The sequence below is a fragment of the Carcharodon carcharias genome, chromosome 19 (genome assembly GCF_017639515.1).
Source record: "Carcharodon carcharias isolate sCarCar2 chromosome 19, sCarCar2.pri, whole genome shotgun sequence".
NCBI classification, from domain to species: Eukaryota; Metazoa; Chordata; class Chondrichthyes; order Lamniformes; family Lamnidae; genus Carcharodon; species Carcharodon carcharias.
The window spans coordinates 13,346,848-13,363,505 of record NC_054485.1 but is presented as its reverse complement, the minus strand read 5'-3'; the positions used below and the strand labels follow the sequence as shown (position 1 = coordinate 13,363,505).

The window sequence follows — 16,658 nt, the reverse complement described above, 5'->3', positions numbered from 1 at the left end:
TGCACTAACACACTAGCACAGAGTGAAAGGCCTCGGGTTTCCACATGGGACTGAGAACATGCTCGATTGGTGAAGTCCTATCATTATTTAGTCAGACTGCACCCAGGAAAATGACGAGCAAAGAGTTTAGAAGAGGAAAGGAAGACGCAAGACCTCTCAAAAAGTTTCACTCAAGTCACTACTGCATACATCCTAACAGTTACACAATAGCAAGTCAGCTTCACCGGTGGCATAGGGTGACGTAAAAGTGACTGGCTGTGGGGGTGGTGGTAGCCAGAGGCAGCAGGGGGAGAAAGGGGCGTACTCAAAAGGCAAAAGCTATGCAATATAATTTGCAAATTCTCCACTGGGGAAAATTGTTACTATTAAAATAAAAGTTGCATTTTCGTGAGGTGGCTTTGACCTACAAACCTGGGGTGCAACTTCGACCAATTAACATGTTTCAAAAGAGAAGCACTGAAGAGGTAAAGCGGTTGCTGGAATGTCGTTTTTTACAACATCCAAGTCACAAAATCACTCTGTCTATGGCCTCACAATTTTTCCATTTATTGAAAGTTGTCACCACAGTGGAACTTAAATTTATCACTTTTTTTTTAAAGATCAGGATTGGTTTCACAATTCCAAAACATGCCAATTATTTCATTATATTAATTTTACAAATTGTGAATTTTTTAAAGATTAAAAAAAAAACACCAGCACACAGGATTCCAATATTTAAACAGCACCTACACAGTGTGAAAGATCCTATTAGCCTCATGGGAAAATCACTGACCATTGAAATATTTCTTTAACCCCTTCCCTACCTATCTTTTATATTTTAAATAGTACTTCCTGCCTTATACTATTGCCCACTGATGATTGGAGTGCAAGATAGGATGTGCAATAATTCTTTCATTTCCCATGATCCAGGTAGCATTATGGCTTGTTCACTGTGCAATAGTGACATATTTCTGATCATTTATTTTACACAGTCAACAGGCCAAATTCCAGATTTTGAACCAAACTACCACAAGCAGAGGGCTGAGCCTACGGCCAAGTCAGAGAACAATGACAAACCTCATGTCCAAATCTTTTACCTGAAAAGAAAATCTGCAATTGCCCCAAGTTCCAGGGTTTTACGGGACACCCAAGTGATAGTGTTTTAGCTATCTCCACTGGTTCTGTGGATAAAACATGCTATGCAGTGGAATACTGAGAAGTGCAAACCAGGGGAGGCCAAACTTTGATGGGTGGTCTGCCCTAGCTATGCAGGTCTCCAATGGGCAGAGATAGAAGTGCCAGAACCCTGGGCTGGTTGGGGTGGCAACTAGTACCAATTGTTGCAGATTGACCCAGGGGGGTGAAAAGGTCAGGGCTGGAATGGGGCCGGCAGTGATGCTCTCTCCAACATTTGAATGCTCAACTCAGAGCTCACACATGAAAAACAGGAATCTCGGGCGAGGTAGTGGGGGGCTCCAACAAGCAATGGGCAGCACCACTTGGAATGGAAGAATAATAGGGATGAAAAGAAGGGCACGGAAAAAAACCCTGCAGGCAATTTTTTCTTACTTAGCTGGTTTGGAGATCCAAACAGCAGCAAGTGGAAGGTCAGTAAGCCTTTTCCATCCCATCTCATGAAACTACTACTACTGTAAACTATGATGTTTCACAACCCAGCGCGGACACACAGGTGGTGCCAACTAACTGTGTGCAATGTCACATCCAGTGAAGTGTGCATAAACCTTTTCCATCCCTCAAACTGTACACACTGTGAACATTTATTTTAGTATTTGGAACTGGTCATTTAACAACTGAATACAATTAGCAGCAACCGCACTTGGCCTCTTCTGTTGCGTATATCAACATAACCGACATGGATTGAGATGCTCTGGGCAATACAGAAAGATAAAGTAATGGGCAAATTACTTCACAGGTACCAAATAAAAATGCATTTCCACATGCCAGTTAAGATACAGACCAGGATCATTTCAGTCAATTTGCTTCCTGTACAGTCACTTCCAAATGAGGAAAAAAAAAATGCATAATATAAACTTCCACAGTCAAAGTGCGCTAGAATTCAAGTCTCCCAGATGCAATAAAATTAAAAACTGACATAAAATTAGGGGTATTCACAACCCGGGATGGGGGAGGAGATGCTAAAACTGTAACCAGGTTGAGCTAATTTTGCCCCATGCGAATTAGAAAACATCAAAAACAGGATCACTGTTAATCTACAAATGAGGTTATAACCGTGCATATTTCCTCATATCCTATGTTTGTTGAAATAGGCATAAGCAATTTAAAGGAACTCTATCCACAAGAAATGATTTTGGTCTGAAAACTGAAAATTAAAACTACAGCTAAAACCTGCAGCTACCTATTTAATCCAGCATGGTTTGACAGTTGTAATTAATTTTCAGTGATTGGATTTTCTCCCCATCCCTTTCACTTCCCCATTTCTTTCCTAAAAGCATTGGCTCATAGTGGGGTAGAGTTCCATAGGTAATGTTCAGTACCTTTCTCGTGATCATCCCTCATTGAAACTAGACAGCAAGTGTCAGCAGAGTAGTTGATCGTCTCTCCAACATCCACTCTCATACCCTTCCAGGAGGGGAGTGCAGGAGAATCAATGTCTAATTATGCCCCTTCCTAATTCTGGAGTAAAAGGCTAATTGTGGCACTGCTAGCTAACCCCTTTTCTGTATAGTCAAGGATGTTTTACCAACCGAGCTATCAGGGAGCCTGAGAATTGACAGGCAGCTTGCCAAAAATCAATACCTCCCACAACACACTCAAAATGCAGCAGGGAAGAGAAGGAAAGCAACTTTACTTTCATTCCTCTTTTCATTTCTAAACAGAGCTCATTTGATGACCAGTGGCATTTACATTTTTTCTTCTACTACTCCCTTCTGTCCCAGACCCCAAAGGCCTCTCAAAACTGTACCTCAGGGTAGTGGTTCAAATGCAGCTTTCATAAGTATCGTTTAGAAAACTTGAGACCTTTTTTTTAAAAAAAGGACTTTTGTTTAAAGTGATTAAATAAGATGTTATCTCACAGTTTTCTGGAACGGAAGATATCGAAAGCAGTAGCAAATATTTGCTAGAGGATGCACTGAAATAAATGAGCTGAACCTTAACTTTGAATGTGATGTACATGAAGCAGTTTCCAAGAGCACTTGTGACAAGACTCAGATATGATGCAACTTAGATTCAAAGATATGTAACACTAGATATCTGCGCTGGTGTGACTTATACTGGCTCACTTGTATACTTGTACCACATTATACTAGGCATGTGACACTTTAAATTAAAAACTAATTCAAGTCCCAGTGTATTCTTAACACAACTTAAAATATTACATTGATCTGTACTGCTGGCAGTCAGCTAAATGCACTCAGACCCTAACCCAGTTCTCATAATACAAACATCCAGTACAAATCTGCACTGTTCATGGAATGAAAAATTAAAAATAATTGAACAAAAAAGAAACTATTCAATTTCTTCAAGATGAATGAAAGTTCCTTTCCCTTCTTTTATGTTCTATCAGTCCTCTTTCTTGTCCTTTAAGGCACGGAGTCTCTCCAAAAGAGGAGGGTGGGAATAATGCCACATGGAATACAGCCAGTCGGCAACTGGGAAACCTAGGTTATCCTTGTTGAGTTTTATCAGTGCAGAGTACAGGTCCGTGGCTTTTCCCAGGTCCTTAGCAAATGCATCAGCCTGGAATTCAAATCTTCTGCTCAGTACAGTCAGGCTAAAGGATAGCACCTATTTTAAAAAAACAAATTCACCAAATGTCAGGTGCAAGTTTAATCAGAAGCAGTTTCTTTTAAAGATAACAGTTGCTCATAGCTTGAATGACATGACAAGCCTGCCCTGTCCCTGTGCTCACATATGGTGATGAACTCAATGTCACACAAGAAACCTATTAGCTTATGTACAATTTCTTCCTACGGCATTCTGGTACTGCTGCAATGAGTGAGTCCCTTGGTAGCAACGAAACTGATTTGAATCAATAAAGACCACAAGATAGCTCCACATTACCTCATTGTAGGGGGAGAAAATGAACTGGAAGATGATCATCAATCCAATGAGAGTCGGTTGGGTGTCACAGAAACCAAAGGCAGAGAAAAGCTCCTTTCTGTCCATGAGAACAGCAAACAGGAAAAAGCAGAAGAAAGAGTTCACCTGAAATAAAAGCATCAGCATTACACATTGATAAGCCCGAACATTAAAGGGACAAACACTGTGCAGAATCCGCTTTTCGGAAAATTGGAAGGACATTGAATTTTGGACACTCTTCCCTCCTGAGTTGTTTTTAAAAGTCTACAAGTTTAATTCTAGACTGTGAACTTGCCATTTAAAAAAAAACCACAGGTCAACAGCTAGATGTCCAGCAGGGACACCTGGTGAGAGAAGAGTTACTTTGTTTATCTGAGTTAAAGAAGAACTGCTGTTGCCAGGCTAAAGACTCGTGCTAATATAAAATAATAACAGAAAATGCTGGGAAGACTAAGCAGGTCTGACAGCATCTGTGGAGGGAGCAACAGAGTTCATGTTTCGAGTCTATATTACGCTTCTTCAGACTCAACATTAACTCTGTTTCTCTCTCCACAGATACTGTCAGACCTGCTGAGTCTTTCCAGCATTTTCTGCTTTTATTTCAGATTTCCAGCAATCCACAGTATTTTGCTGTTACCTTAAAAGACTCTTGCTGAATGGTTGAAAATGCCTGGCCTGAGAGAAATGTTCTCTGAACATTTTTTTTCTTTTTTGAACTGAGTCAGGGGGGACGGTGTCTGTGTGTGCGCATGCCTTGTCAACAGGAAGACTCACTCTCTCTCTCCCCTCTTTGTGTTACAAGCAGTTCAGAGCAAGTTAACCATCCGGCAGAAAATTATCAGAATAACTCAACTATATTTTTAAAGTCCGCAAGTTGTGACCAGCAAGAGTTATCAAAGGCAGTGTGTCAGCAAGGGTCCATCTTAAAGAACTTCCAGATCTACTGTGAACAAAATTCTGTTAGATCAACAGAGTCGAGACCTTTCGAATTTCATTCTTTGAAGAAACATTCCCATATTCCAGTCTCTGCAGAGACCATGTTTGTTTTGCCCTGTGTGTGTGCAAGCGCATGGGTGTTGGGATATCTGCTTTGTAAAAAAGGGCAAAATTGTTACACTTCCAAATTACAAGTCTGTACGTTAACCAGTTTTGCAACTTGTTTTTAAAAGAAGTTTGTTTTATAATAAATCAATTATTCTGTGTTGTTGAAAGAAGCCTAATTAAAGTCTTTTTATGCTAGGTATAGCAATTTCAAAGGTAAACAGTTGGCCAGCTTGGCGAGGGAATTACAACATTTAAACTATTGTTGCAGCCTGTGGAGAAGTGGGACTGGAATTGACAGCACACTCCTCACATCCTGGTACTTAACAAAACTTTAAGGCAGCAATTGTGACCTGTGCAGGTCGTATAGAAGAGCAAAGATCTGCATTTTAGCCCATTCTCGAAGGGACTTCAGGTTGTAATTTAATTCATGTTTATTATACGTGCATTACCCGTTAAATAGCCTTGGCACAAAATGGAATTTGATGTGAGACAATTCTGAAGATTTGCATTTATGCACAAATAGTTACAAGTCTACATTCAATTAAAGGCAGTAGAATGGAAATCAGAAATAATGAAAAACATGTATTGATTACACCATTGATTACACAAGTGGTACTGGAAATTTGCAATTTAAATTACATTTGGTTTTGGAATTTGGTCTTTTAAAATGAAGAACTTCTTTGTCTGGATAAAACTTATTTCAGAAACTTTATCATGGGGAAAAGGGAAGCATTTTTAGTCTAGAAGTGCTTTCCTGCACCCCTCCCTTCCCTCCAAGATATCCTAAGCCCCACAGTAGCTCAGTGAGAAAATACAATGAAACTGAGCTGAAGTCCCAGGTTTGACCAAAAAGCTGGATACTAGAAATCTGAAATAACAGAAAATGCCAGAAAGATTCAACAAGTCAGGCAACATCTGACAGATTGACTTGAAATGTTAGCCCTATCTTTCTCTCTTCATAGATGCTGCCTGACCTGCAGAGTATTTCCTGTATTTGAAACCTAGGTTTGATCCCGCTCTATACTGGTTTAGCCAGTCTTACGGTGAAGTGTTCAAATGGCAGTGAACATAAGAAGAAAGGCCATTAAAACAAACAGGGCAGAACTGGGAGAGAAAAGGGATTGAGGGAGATGGTGAGAAGTTGGGCAAATAGTGTCGGCCTTTGGAGAGAGACAGACATCGGTTTGCTTGGGCAGAATGACATTTGCTTGTTCCTAAAAGTTCTTATAACTCTTCCACATTCACCTGCAGCCAGCATAAATCGCATGACTCTATGTAAGTTTGAACTCTTCCCAAGAGGATATATCCCATGAACCTAATGCCAATTTTATTAAAAATTACTTTTGTTCTCCCCTGAACACGTCTGACAATTTAATAAAATAAATTAGATCTTTAAAAAAAATTACTGTCCCCACAAATGCAAATGGAGCAGAAGATCTTTGATTCTGTGTTGAGTTGGCTGCTTTCAGCTATGAAAGTAGAAGATCCCCTCAGTGGCTTCACCAGTATGGGCTCCTTTTTCTGACTGTTACATCGAAATCTATACAGTGTGAGGTGGAATGGATTGGGACGCCCTCGATGGTCAAATAACCTACCTGTATTCTTGCTGCCCAGACTCCCTCTTGAAGAATGGCTACATGAAGGAGGACCAAGGAGACACCAAATGCTCATGGAACTTTATTTCAGCAAACCAGTACCTCCAGAATAAGGGGGAAAATATCCCTTCACAGGACACAATGAATTGTTGTACGCTGCACTTCAGTACACCCACATCCATGTGCCTACTCCTAATTAACCAATCCTTCATCACCCACAAATACAATGCTCATTATGGACGTGTGTGTATTTTTATATATTTTGCATGTAGATATATAAAATACACAAATATATAAATATACACACAAATATAAAAAGAACCATGTTTTACCTGACTAATAATGATGTTTTTCACAGTATGGCCCAGCTTCCAGTGCCCAAGCTCATGGCCAAGTACTGCTAGAACCTCTTGGTTACTGCAGCCTTGCCTCTTATTCTGAAACAAAAGCATAAATTATATCAAACACACCTTAATGAGCTTCAGGCCACACTGAAATTCATCTTTGAAATGGAGCAGTCCAACTTTCCTCAACGTGCTAGTTGAGAAATCCACTAATGGGTTCTCTACTACAGTATACTGTAGGCCTACCTTCATAGGTTAATGTAAACACTGGGATTCCTACAGCTTCACACGCTATAAGTTTGGCCTTATCGGCAACCTCGTAAATACAGCCTGAGCCATTTGCTCGCTATGCAAGCTTGATGCCAAAATAGGTTGCATCAAAGCTATCCTGCGGGATAATGGTTACTCTGATCAGATCATTGCTCGCTGTATATCATGCAAGCTCAATGAATGGACCCAAGGTTGCCACTCTAGGTCCTGAAACATGGCCAGTCTACCCCAGATTATCCTGGGAGGGTACGATGTCTCAAAAATTTGAGCAACAGGTGAAAGTGAACTGTTTCATGCTGCTACTATGGAGTAGCAACTTGAGTGGTATTCTCCACTATCAAAATTTTGCCATCAAGCCAAAATGATATTCTGTCTACCACACAAATGAGTAATGTGGTATATGAATTTCAATGCCAGTGATGCCGTATGTCCCAATGACTGGTGGGTCTTTTCAAATAGCACATCCCTTCGACTGTTCGCAACAGGCAGAATATTGACTGTACAAAACCAGTCCATGCTTGCAAACTCAGAACATAGTGCCCAACATTAGATATGATTCACAATTGGACACTTATTGAATAATCCCAAGTATGCTAAGGATTACACTAACAACCATATCGTTATTTTTATCTTCATTCAGGGTCATAATGTAGCACACTTATGCTTGCTCTATGCTACATATATTTATATGCAGGGCCCTGTCCTCTGCAAACAGAAATGTCCAGACGTGTGCCTTTTTAATTAAACAAAGGTTTGGGGAATAACTGTTCCCTAGTGCATTCTCCGTGGCAATGCCTCAACTAATCACAACCCACTTGCTAACCAGTCGGCACCTTTTTTCTCATGCAGTATAAATTGATGTTCCCTTTTGAAATTTGGTATTCTTGCATCTGTCCTGATGAGTGCAAGACAAAAAGCTTCAACAGGATCTCTTTTTCAGCAATGCTCAAACAAAATCATTTGAAAACTAATATCCCAGTGCCCGAGTTGGTTGGGCTGTCCGTGGATCAGTCATGTGTTTGAGCCAACATCCCAAACTCCATCACCTACCCTGGTTATACCCTGCTGCATGGTCAAGGCAGGCGAGGGCAGAATCAGCATGTACTTGTGTGTGGCCATTATTTCCCCCCAGGCCTCATCAATGCTGCCCATGTCCCAAGAACAAACAATTAAATCATTTTAATAGCTATTATGAATAATGCAACCAGCAGGCTTACCTTTGGTCTTAGTTTGGTCTCAGTTGCCTCAGTTTCACTGCCATCTCCTGCAGCCGGCTGCATTTCAACGTTCTCATCGCCTGTTCCTTTATTTAATGGGGAGTGATCTTCAAGGAGCGTATCAAACAGAACAATACGCTTGTTCTTAAAAAAGCCATAAAAATACGCATTGCTGTGCGATGACCTCTTTGATCCTATTCAATACATTGAAGATTAATACCTTTTATTACTAAGCATTAAAACATTTGCTTTAGTGAATTTATTTTTACATGAAACTTCCAAGAGGTTATGTAGTCAAAAAGATAAATCTTCCTGAATTTACAATTAGATGGGCATTTTTTGGACTGTTCACTAAATGAACCATATTGACTATAATTCTTAGTCAAAGATAATTAAACTAATTAAGAGTTCTGGATCAAACTGGGCACTATGGGGAAAAAAGACACACAATGCAACAGGTAAAGACACTCAACTGGAGAAGAACTAATTTCAAAGATTTAAGAAGGCACCTAGCACAGGTAGATTGGAAAGGGCAATTGCAGGATAAAGCAGTAATGGAGCAATGGAGGGCATTCATGGATAAGACAGTGCAGGTATAAACCAGGCATATTCTTTTGAAGAGAAAAGGTAGAACATCCAAAGCTAATGTACCAGGGATCACTCAGGAAATAAAAGATAAAATAAAACAGCAAAAGGAGGCTTATGACATTGACAGGAGCAGGATTCAGTTAATAATGCAGAAGTCTATGGTAAGTACAGATGGGAACTGGAGAAGTTAATACAAGAGGCAGAGCGAGATTATGGGAAGCAATTAGCAGGCAGCATTAAATTGACTCCCTAAAACATTTTATAAACATACAAAGTGTAAGTGATTAGTTAGGGAAAAGCTTAGGTCTATTAAGGGCAATCTTCATGTAAGGTAGAACCTGGCAAAAATATTTAATAAGTACTTTGCATCTGTCTTCATAAAAGGAGTGTGGATAATGTGAAGGTTATACTAAGAGAAGAGGAATGTTCTTGAGTGCAGAAATTTGAGAGGTTAGTTATTGGATGTCTCTCAATCAAAGTACCAGCCTTTGTGAAAGTTCAGTTGGTGAAACAAGCATGCTGATGGGCCTCTTAATTTGATATGAGAAAACTTTAAGAATTTTGTTACTGTCCCAACCTCTAAATCATTAATATACAAGTCAGAGCTTCATGATTCTGCCAATAATTACAGACTAGGGTATGGGTGAAATATGTCTACTTGGGCATGGTACCAGAGAGGATGACTGACAATCAAATGATCAGGGAAGAAGGATGTTATATATTGCTTTCATTTTAGCATAAACCAAACATTGGGCTGAATTCTCCCCCTGTCGGAGGGGATGTTGATGGGTGAGCGCACTTCCGATCAGCGCCCCCGATTGGAGGCACGTCGCCATTTTACATGGGCGGGCCAATAAAGGCCCGCCCAGCGTGACATCCGCACAGAAGCGCTATGTGCTCCCTGTGCTGGCAGGAGGGGGGGATCTCAAAATCAAGAGTGCACTCTTTCACGCATGCGCACAAAAGAGCGCACTCATCTCCCTGAGGCTAAGTGCAGGCTCAGAGAGATCGGATGTACATGTAAAAGAGACAAAAATAGAAAAATAAAATTTCCCCTTACATGTCCCCTCATGTGACAATGTCACATGAGTTGGGACGTGTCCATAATTTTTACAAAATCTTTATTAAAATTTTTTAAAGCCTACATGAAACCTCATCCCGCCCGTGGATGAGGTTTCATGTTTTTTCTAGTTCCCGCCGGGGCTCCTGGCCTGCCCACCAACCTTAAGGTTGGAGGGGCAGGTCCTTTAATTACTTAATTGACCCTGTCAATGGCCTCAATTGGTGATTGACAGGTCGGTGAGCGCGCAGCTGATTTGGCTGCGCTCCCGCCTTCCTGAAAATTTAAATCGGGCATGGCGACGTCGGGGGTTCCTCCCGACATCACCGTGCGTCATTTTATGCACTGGCGAGTGGGCCCCACCCCCGCTCGTGAACTCGTAAAATTCTGTCCATTGAGTTTTCGAGCCTGGCAGGAGCAGCGGCTCCATTTCAAGCCTTTGCAAATGCCATCTACCACAAGGTGGATGTTCCACTGCAGGGGTGATATCAGCAGCCACTGCCACCATCTCATCAGCACTCTCCTTGCCTTCAAGAGACGGAGATATGCATAAAGCAAGATTCGAGAATCTCACTGGTTCACAAGGTCCAGTAGATGTAGAAAACATAAGCGCAAAGTTGGTTAGGTCCACAGGGAACAGAAACGCTGCTGAACAAATGCTGCCAACTGAGACTCTGTTTAGGGAGGTCACTGAAAGCCTGGGCAGGCTGGATGTTATATAATTATTCAAAAAATCACAAGGGTTGCAGTGTCACAGGACTAGAATCCTTTAAGAAACGTTTAACCGTTTTTAAAATTTAAAATAAAAACTGAAACAAAGTGTTGGCAACACTCAGCAGGTTCGGCAGCATCCAAGCAGAGAAAAAAAGAGATTTCCATTTATATAACACTTTTCATGGCCTTTCAAACTACTTTGCATCAAGTTAAGTACTTTCGAAGTGCAGCACTGTTGCAATGTGGCAAAGGTAGCAGCAAATTTACACACATCAAGTTCCTGCAAACAGCAATGTGATAATGGCCAGATAATCGGCTTCTTGCAATGTTGGTTGAAGGATAAATATTGGCCAGGGTATCAGGGAAAACACCCCTGCTCTTCCTCGAAATAGTGCCATGGGTTCTTTTATATCCATCCAAACAGGCAGATGGGCCCTCGGGTTTAATGTGTCATCTGAAAGAAGGCACCTCCAGCAAGGCAGCACTCCCTCAATAATACACTAGAGTGTCAGCCTTTAAATTTTGCACTCGGGTCCTGGAGTGGAACTTGAACCCGGCACCTTGTGACTCAGAACGAGTGCGCTACCAACTGAGCCACAACAGAGAGAGAAACAGAGTTAACATTTCAGGTTGTTGATGACAATGTCATTTCTGGAGAGCCTAATGAAAGGTCATCCACCTTCAACAACTCTTGTTTTTCTCTCGCCACAGTTGCTGCCTGACCTGCTGGGGGTTATGAGCATTTTACATTTTTATTTCACATTTTCAGCGTCCACGGTATTTTTCTTTTGTAGAAGTTCACCTGGATATAAACACATTTTCAGGTTTATTTATTTGCACACTGGAGAGGAGCTGAGTATTGTTATTCCACTTCAGTTAACCAGGAGGGTTTCAGCAAGCAGAAGTATATTCTTTTTAGACAGGCTACTTTCAGTGGAGACATGAAGTAGCTGCAGTTTTAAGTCTCAGTGATCAAAATGCTACAGAAAAGATGCATTGAATCAATTAGCACAGTGCCTTACCCTCTACTACATAAACCTTGGTTAGAGGAAAACTGATACTCTTGGCCATTTCTTCAATATTCTCCCTCAACTCCCCATCAGGCAGGGGAGTGAACTTATCAAACAGTGGTGCAATGTAATCAGCATAGATAGTCACCAACACCTAAAAAGGATGGAGGGGGGAATAAAGTTAGAATCATAGCACGGATGTGAATCGTTTGATATCAAATAATACATTAGTCTCAACGAAAGCATTTATAGTCAATAATATTCCTAAACAAAACTTCCATGCATTGTCAATATTTTGGAAATGGGTTACAGAAAGAGGAAACGGTAGATTATCAATATGCTTGTGACAAATAACAGGATGTAAAAATACCTTCAACCCAGCAATGTTGTGAGAGAAGGAACATGTCTTACAGGTAATGCTTCTTTGATTCTAATTACAATCTCAACATCCACTGCGGATAAATTCTGATTATAAGCCACAATCACTGGAACACTTACAAAAATCTCCTGACCACCCAAAGTGAAAATGATTGCTCAAAACATTTAAAGCAGTATGAAAAATATAGCACTCTTCTTGAAAATGTGGCAACAGTGTTCATTCTAATCTGCAATTGGAACTCAACCAAAATACTAAAAAATGAAAAATGATCAAAAGGGAACGAGAAATAACAAAGCTATTTTTGTGCATTTTATCGATTTACAAGTTAATTTTTTCATTACTTGATATATTAGGTCCATTACGTTAAAAATTTTCACACTACATTTTCTCCTTTTGATATTAATTAAATAGATCCCTTTGCAGTTTAAGACCTGGCTGTGTGCTCGCTGGTTGCTGCATTTCTCTACACAACAGAAAGTGCACGGGCAGAATCTTCCAGTCGGCGTGAGGGGGCGGGGCCCGACACGCCGAGGCGTAAAATGAAGTGCGATGACCTCGGGCATGCGATATCGCGTTCGGCGGGCAGGCACCGGAGTCAGCTGTGCGCCTGCCAAAATGTAAATGAGGTCATTAAGAAATCAATTGAGCCACTTGAGAACACTGCCCGTCCAATCTTAAGGTTGGTGGGCAGGTTGGTGGGCAGGCAGGAAGCCCAAGTGGTCTTCACGCTTTTCAGGAAACCTCATCAACGAGCGGGATGACATTCGCTGAAGCTTTTATTAATTTAATTAATTTTCGCTGATATGAAAACAGGTCTCCACTCATGTGACGCAGTCACATGAGGGAACACGTTTAAATAAATTTTTAATTCAATTCTTTAATCATTTTAATATCCATTCCATCTCCCTGAGGCAGTTCCGTGCTGCCCACACAAGTGGCACTGAGCATTACCAGCCACATTTTACACTGGATGGGCCTTAATTGGCCCGCCCAGCTAAAATGGCAGCACGGAGCCGATCGGCTCTGCACCCGCCCCCACACGCTCCCGGCCCGCCGGCTCCCGCCCAGGTCCGCCCGCCCGCCATAGGAAAAATCCTGACCCATGTCAAAATTCACTGACTGTAGAGTGTCATGAGGACACGATAAGGTTATATATGAATGCAAGTTGTTCCTTTCTTTCCCCTCCAGAAGGTGGTGCCTCAAAAGGGTTCGGTCCCACAATCGACAGCCATCTTCATCCGCGTGGCCATTATGCATGGGTGAAATTGGCAACAAGTATTGCAGCCTATCATATCATAGCATCACCTTGTAGACCTTGTTTTACTATGTACCTCTTGACAACTGCTCTTGTCATTTCATGGCTCTTCTTCAACATTGTGCTTATTCAATGTCAATTGACATCAACCCCAACAGAAGTCACTGCTTACTGATTAAGAGCAGGAATTTTGGCTGGCCTCTCTTTTGCCCACTCAGGGTCACTGAAGACCATTGTAGTGTTCCCTACCATCACCATCACAGGAATCAATACTGGGGCTTGGATGACAGACATTCCTCGCCTCAATGGTTCAGTGCTTACCAGATAAACTCACTAAACCAATGGGGGAGACACTCTACCCACTACCGCATTCTACAGCAATGTAAAAGTCACAAAGACAAAAACGTGCAAGCATATCTTTTGCAATACTTCAGGGTCAAGGTGAAGGCTCAAAGTTATAACCACCAAATTTTCTTTCTTTATTAAAGACTGAACAAGTGATGAGTTTAAACTTGGGGCTATGTAGGCCAAGGAGTGGCTACCGCAAGAGTTTTGTTCAAAAGCATCAATAAAACTTAATTCAATCCATAAAACAAATCTCTGACTGTTTATTTGAGCTTCTCAGGCATAGCGAGTTTGAGAAATCTAAGCACAGTTCTAGGTAGAATGAGAGAACAAGACGACCAATAGTTTAATGTTAATCAAGAAACTTCATTCTAAACATATCAGGTTAACTGGTATGGTAACTGGATGTTTGAAAGAAAGAACTTGGATTCATACAGAAGACTAATTTGCAGGGTTGTGGGGTAAGAGCTGAGACATGGGATAATATCTGTCCAATTTAATCCCAAGTGGCCTCTTTCTGCACTGAGCAATTCTATGATATAGTGTCTGCCAAGACCTTAGGATATCCCATTGCAAAGCAGCACCCAGTCAATGCAGCGTCGCAGTATCGTCCTGAACGATATGCTGAAGTCCTGGAGTTGATTCTATGAGATCAAGGTACATGACAAAGATTCACCTTCAAGCTGGTCCACAGTTCTTGATGCAGGCAGCAGTGAGAGAAAATGTTCCATTCCCTTGCAGCTATCTCTCACCTTAAAAAATCTGAAGCTGATCTCCCTGTCCGCAAGAGTTTTACACCCTTTTATTAAATTAACCATTCAAGTTTTAGCCAGTTATTTTTAAATTAAACATAAATCAATTATGAAACAGAGCATCAAATATCAAAACAGAATGAAGTGCATATAAGGAAATTTACAAGTAAATCAGAAGTCAGTTGATTTGATAAGTCAGTAGGTGGTTGCACCATGTATGAGATACCAAGTGATACAAAACGGAGGTGTTCTGGGTATGATTCTTAGTCCCTGTCCAGCTTGCTGATCATGACAATTAGAAAGAACCAGTGGAATTGGTCTCAAAGCCCTTGGCAAGGGATTGAAGAATAGAAGGCAGGTTGAAAGGGAATGGGAGGGTGTTGGGGGGTGGTTTGCAGGAGAAAGGAGAAGAAAGCAACTACCCAAAGTCCTCCAACCAATTCCTCCAAAAGCTAAAGTAACCCTTTGTCGCTTACTGCATAGGCTCACAAGAAATGCCCTCTGACCATGAAAAGGGAAGGTTTCTGGTATCTATTTAATCATATCTCGATGTTAAAATCAGTGACTGGTTACAGCACAGAAGGAAGCCATTTGGCTGTTGTATCTGTGCTGGCTCTTTCCAAGAGCAACTCAGTCAATCCCACTTTCTCGCTCTTTTCCCGTAGCCCTGAAACTTTCTTCTCTTCAGGTGCTTATCCAATCCCCTTCTGAAGGGCCAATTGTGTCCGCCTCCACCACCGTCTTAAGCAGCACATTGCAGATCCAAACCACTCACTGCATAATAAAAATTTTACCTAATGTTGGCAATGCTTCTTTTGCCAAATACCTTAAATTGCTGTCCTCTGGCTCTTGCCTCCTCCTGTCAAAGGGGACAGTTTCGTCCCATCCACCCTGTCCAGACTCCTGATTTTGAACACTTGAGTCAAATCTCCTCTCAACCTTCTCCTCTCTATGGAGAGCAACCCTCGCTTCTCTAAAGCCTAAAATCACAACCGCAGGGAAGGACGGAAAAGGGAACTGGAAGACAGATCGGAAGGAGGGGATGAAAAGCAGAATTAAAAATAAGGGAAGTATGTATCACTGTATACTCACCAGAGAAACAATTAATGTGAAAAGCCAGGCATAGATGAAGAAATAATCCCCACCAATTTTAATGATGTACAACAGGAGCGAGGTCACAGGGAGTAAAATACACTGTGTTACTGCGAATTTCTTCAAGGCATCCTTAAAAAAGAATCCCATAGTCTGCAAAAATTAAAGGCAACTTGTTACATGTCAGCATTACCACACTGAGCATAGAAAGTCTATTAAAACACATGTTACACTGTCACACAATTGGGTACATTATTGCCCATTTAGGAATATTTATCAGCATTTAAAGTTTAGGGGAAAAATGAAAGAAATGTATATGGTTGCAGCAATGCTGAGACAGGCCTTAAAAGAATTAGTCTTTCCTGTCCGGATCAAAGAGAGCCATAGTGGTCCCAGAATTCCACACAATCCAACCTGAAAACCCTTGGGAGTTTTTGATTTAGAAAGCTGGGGAAGGAATTCTGACTCCTCTGATATAATTAGCAACAGGGCAGCTTCACAGATCAAATCATGACCACCCTAATCCCAGCCACCCCATTAACCCCCCTATTCTGCATACTTTCATTTTGGTTTCAGTGTCCCCAAATACTCAGACTTTTCACAGTACCTGGCTAATTTAGATAATGTTTGGATAAAACTATAAGAGGCCTAGATAGAGTAAATAGGGACAACCTATTTACATCAGCAGAGGGGGTCAAAAACCAGGGAGTACAAATTTAAAGTAATTGATAGAAGGATTAGATAGATGAGGAAACCTTTCTTCACACAGAGAGGGTGGCAGGAAAATGGATCTCACTGCCTGATGTTTACTTGAAAAGCCATGACCTGCAAGGCTACAGATCTGGTGCAGAAAGGCCAGATTAGGCTCTTCACCAATTGGCATGATGGGCTGAATGGCCTCTTTCTGTGCTATAAATTTTCTATGACTTCTATAAGGTAACCAAGACCAAGT

The 16,658-nt window shown here is 41.2% G+C and overlaps 1 protein-coding gene across 1 annotated transcript in view; it reads right to left on the bottom strand.

The window, feature by feature from the left end:
• Window positions 1–1,741: 1,741 nt before the first annotated feature.
• The window catches only part of zmpste24 (zinc metallopeptidase, STE24 homolog), a 32,306-nt gene continuing 17,389 nt past the window's right edge, over window positions 1,742–16,658 (bottom strand). Inside the window, exons 5-10 of the mRNA XM_041213446.1 lie at window positions 15,707–15,859; window positions 11,896–12,037; window positions 8,512–8,705; window positions 7,013–7,117; window positions 4,024–4,167; window positions 1,742–3,747 (exon numbers count right to left, since the gene is read on the bottom strand). Of these exons, the coding sequence (XP_041069380.1) occupies window positions 3,523–3,747; window positions 4,024–4,167; window positions 7,013–7,117; window positions 8,512–8,705; window positions 11,896–12,037; window positions 15,707–15,859 (963 nt within the window). The 3' untranslated portion in view covers window positions 1,742–3,522. The remainder of the gene's footprint in view (window positions 3,748–4,023; window positions 4,168–7,012; window positions 7,118–8,511; window positions 8,706–11,895; window positions 12,038–15,706; window positions 15,860–16,658) is intronic.